At 35.0% G+C, this 3,873-nt stretch overlaps 1 protein-coding gene across 1 annotated transcript; it reads left to right on the forward strand.

Moving 5' to 3' along the window:
• The first annotated feature begins 205 nt into the window (after nt 1-205).
• LOC132067258 (uncharacterized protein At3g61260) lies at nt 206-3,270 on the forward strand. The gene is made up of 4 exons (XM_059460418.1): nt 206-338; nt 911-2,277; nt 2,484-2,565; nt 2,926-3,270. The coding sequence occupies exons 2-4, from the start codon at nt 1,496-1,498 to the stop codon at nt 3,136-3,138; spliced, it is 1,077 nt and encodes a 358-aa protein (XP_059316401.1). The 5' UTR covers nt 206-338; nt 911-1,495; the 3' UTR covers nt 3,139-3,270.
• Nucleotides 3,271-3,873: the final 603 nt, after the last annotated feature.

Consider the following 3,873-nt stretch of genomic DNA (forward strand, 5'->3'; position numbering starts at 1 on the left):
CCCATCTTGGCCATGTGAAATATTTCAGAATTTGTTTTTGTTTATTAGCAATCTATCTTAATCCAACACTGCCAAAACTCACATACTGACATCTGCATTTAATATTGTACCCCTCCAAGTGTCACTCTCCATATGATGTCTACAGCTGCCTTTGTTGCCTAGCTACTAACCGTTACAATTTAGAATTTTCTATTAATCAACTACTGAATGAACTTTTTCTATATATGGTGGAGCAGTGCCTCAAAAAAATCCCAAGAATCATTATTTATCTATGGTTTTTTGGGAGAGGGTGTCACGAAAACTATTCCCAAGATTCCATGGAGAGTGAGTAGTGGGAGGTAAGTTACAAAAACCACTGTGTATTTAGGAATAAAATGCACAACTTTATAGGTAAAAGAGCTAGTACTTGTTGTTTCCTTTACCTTTGTATTGCATTAGTTTATTAGTTTACTCCGCCCTTTCTATTTCAACCATTGTTTTAACTTGATCATTAGGAAAAATAATAATAAAAGATTTAATTTACTAAATTATTCATATATGTTAGATGTTTTTTGAGAATTGAGCATTAATTTAAAAGAACTACTTCTTTAATGCTAAAGCTATAATTGAAAACAATTGTCAACTTTAATCTTGAGTTCTTAAGTGACTAATATTTTGGGACAACTTTTTTAAGCAAATTAAAACGGGAAGGAGGGAGTAACTTTTATGTATATTATATATACACGCGGAGTAAAAGAATTTTTATTTTATCAAGTCATTTGAAAGATAATTATAGAAAGTGAAGTTAGTAATCTAGAAAGCAAGGCGATTACTTGTTACTACATGTTAAAATATTACTAATAATAGTCAGAGTAGTTTTTGCTTTATACCATGCAAATGAAGACTATTTTACTAGAAAAGTTTTCAGCAGAATACAGTGGATCTGAACTTCACCTCGTTTAGCTCTGCCAGTCTCAAAAATTCATGGTTCCAAGGCTTTAATATTCCCTGCATTCTCTGCTTTGCTCTTCAGCCTGTAAATGGCCAGCTTCTCTTCAAGTTAGTTATCGTGCACTACTCTTGTTTCCCTTCTTCTCTTTTAGTACTTAAAACTCATTTTGCCAAATCTTGAATGAAGTCACTTGTTTGTCTAAACTTTAAGTTATGCATTTAGTACACTGTTTAACTTAGAATAAGATTTAAGTGCTGCTTCTTGTGTTTTCTTCTCAAGAAAAGAGTGAATAGAGCCATTTTCAGACTAAACATCAGATTTCTCATTGTTCCTAGAACTTTATTTTGTTGTTTTAATTGAGTCTCAAGCTGATGTTTCTCCTTTATTCTCTTGTCCTGGTATATCTAAAAGCTGAACTTTAGCACAAATCTTAGCCAGATCTGCCTTTTAAATCCACTAGGCAAAAGAAATCAAGAAAGGGTGGATTTTATTGAGTTTGGGACTCTAATACAAGCAACCACAAGAAGTTATAGTAAACTGTCACTGATATAGAAGAGTGAAAAAATGAGATCCATAGAGGATAAAGGATGCTTGAATTATGGACAAAAACAAGAGGGTGTAGGAGGAAGCAGTATGAATTTTGAGTTTCCTAAAGGGACCGGAATGAATCGTGCATCGACTCATCATAGAACAGCAGCCTCAGGTAAACCAACCCCATCAAAATGGGATGATGCACAAAAATGGTTAGTGAATCTTTCAAGAGGTGGAGGAGGAGAAAAACACCATCAATCTAAAACCGCCCCTCGAAACTCAAATGCTGATGACTTAAGGTTGATTGCACCAGTGCCAAAGAAAGAGGACTATTCGAGTGGCGATGAGGGAGACACTAGTATGATTCAATTTGAAGTGGAAACGAAGAAAGTTGATTGTGATGAATCAATATGGAGAATCAATAAGGCTTCTAATAACAACAACTCTGCATCATCCGTTGTTCGATCGATATGTGTTAGGGATATGGGAACAGAAATGACCCCAATTGCAAGTCAAGAACCATCAAGAACAGCCACACCAATTAGAGCCACAACTCCAGCAGCAAGAAGTCCAATATCTTCAGGATCTTCTACTCCTATTAGGGGCCGAAATGGGCTAGAAAATGGTCAAATTGTTGCCACCATTGGTGAGAACAGGGGAAATGTAGGGACCACACAAATCGTTCGCGATGTAGAGGAAACTACTGACAATGAATTAGCAGCTAAGAAGGAAACAGACCATGCCAACAAGCTTAATCCACTGGAGACTCGCGCAATGGCTTGGGATGAGGCTGAACGTGCTAAGTACATGGCAAGGTAATGTGATAGATAGGCTGTTTTGCTGATTATCAGTTTCTACACTTCTGTCAAAATACGTAAATGCCTAGTTGCAGCACTTAAAAGTGTTGTTCAACACTTGATGCTCATTATCAACTTTTAATCAGCTAATCTACATGGGACTGTTGTACCACTCTTTCTTAGCATTGATCATATGAATAATAACAAATATATTGTGTCTGCAGGTATAAGCGCGAAGAGGTGAAAATACAAGCTTGGGAAAACCATGAAAAGAGGAAAGCTGAAATGGAAACGAAAAGAATGGAGGTAATCAATCTTAATCCTTTCAAATATTGCACTTTCTTCCGTTACATTCTCTATATCTTCTTGCTTGTGATGGTAAGTATTTGAGTTCTTGTTAGAGGCGAATTTAAGATTTTAAATTTATAGGTGCAGATTATCACTGTCCTTTGTTACACCAAGTGCGAAGTTAATATCAGTATACCTTTTAGAATAATTAACTTACCGCTGTCCTATACTTGGTCACTGAGCTTTACCAACTATAACAGTAAAGTTACAAAATGATTGTTATTTCACATTAAATTCCCAATGGGTACATTTTGTAACTTTACTATTATAGGTTTGTGAAAAGGGAATACATTAGATTATTGTGAAATGGATTTGCAGGTGAAGGCAGAAAGAATAAAAGCAAGGGCACAAGAGAAGTACACAAACAAATTGGCAGCAGCAAGGAGAATAGCAGAAGAAAAAAGAGCCAATGCTGAATCAAAGCTGAATGAAAAAGCTGTAAAGACATCTGAAAAGGCAGATTACATAAGGAGGACTGGTCATCTTCCCTCTTCTTTCTCTTTCAAGTTACCTTCTTCTTTCTGCTGGTAGTACTAGCCCCTAGATCTGCTCCCTTGTGTACCTATCACTACTATATTTATATTTACGAAGTAGTAGTAGTAGCAGTAACAACTTTGTTCCTTTCATTTCTTCAGGGTTCAATCATGTGCTAATGTTGAAAAATCTTTTGTGCTACCGTCTTTATAGTTTGACTTGACATAGAGTTTAATAAAGAAAAGAAGATTTTTGATTTTAAACATATCGTAACATTTGTGTGGTGATAAACGCTTTTCATTAAGGAAATTTAAAAATGTGTTGTACTTTTCTTAACAAATTAACAAGAAAATAGTATCAAACAAAGTAAAACACATGGAGTAGTACATTTTGAAAAGCTACAGATATTCGCAGTCCCCTATTAAAATGTTCGATAATTTCCATGGAAGAAATCACCGCAATACTGTTTGAAATCATAAAATTCTGATGTCATTTCACCAACGAAGAATCTGTGGGAATTCAATCCGTCAAAAACATTTTTCGACAGAAAAAACCTGTCAAATATCATTTGGGTTTAGATTCAAAGTCATTCTTGTTCTTTTACGTGGAGTACTAATAGTCCTCCATATTTTGATCCTCTCTTTTCTTGACGTTGAGAGGTTCATCATATCAAATTTCAAGTGCAACAGTACAAACTTTTCTTTCCTTGCAATATCATTTGTCTGTCGTAGATCGAGAAATTAAAGGTAAGATACATATCATATATTTCTTTTCTTCACAAGAAAAACAAAA

Source organism: Lycium ferocissimum, chromosome 8 (assembly GCF_029784015.1).
Source record: "Lycium ferocissimum isolate CSIRO_LF1 chromosome 8, AGI_CSIRO_Lferr_CH_V1, whole genome shotgun sequence".
NCBI lineage: Eukaryota > Viridiplantae > Streptophyta > Magnoliopsida > Solanales > Solanaceae > Lycium > Lycium ferocissimum.

What these genes read in the sequence shown, in the direction of transcription:
- LOC132067258 (XM_059460418.1), top strand. Translation starts at nt 1,496, where the DNA reads ATGAGATCCATAGAGGATAAAGGATGCTTGAATTATGGACAAAAACAA. An exon ending in CGTGCTAAGTACATGGCAAG is followed by an intron (nt 2,278 to 2,483) that starts GTAATGTGATAG and finishes TTGTGTCTGCAG; the next exon opens with GTATAAGCGCGAAGAGGTGA. An exon ending in TGGAAACGAAAAGAATGGAG is followed by an intron (nt 2,566 to 2,925) that starts GTAATCAATCTT and finishes ATGGATTTGCAG; the next exon opens with GTGAAGGCAGAAAGAATAAA.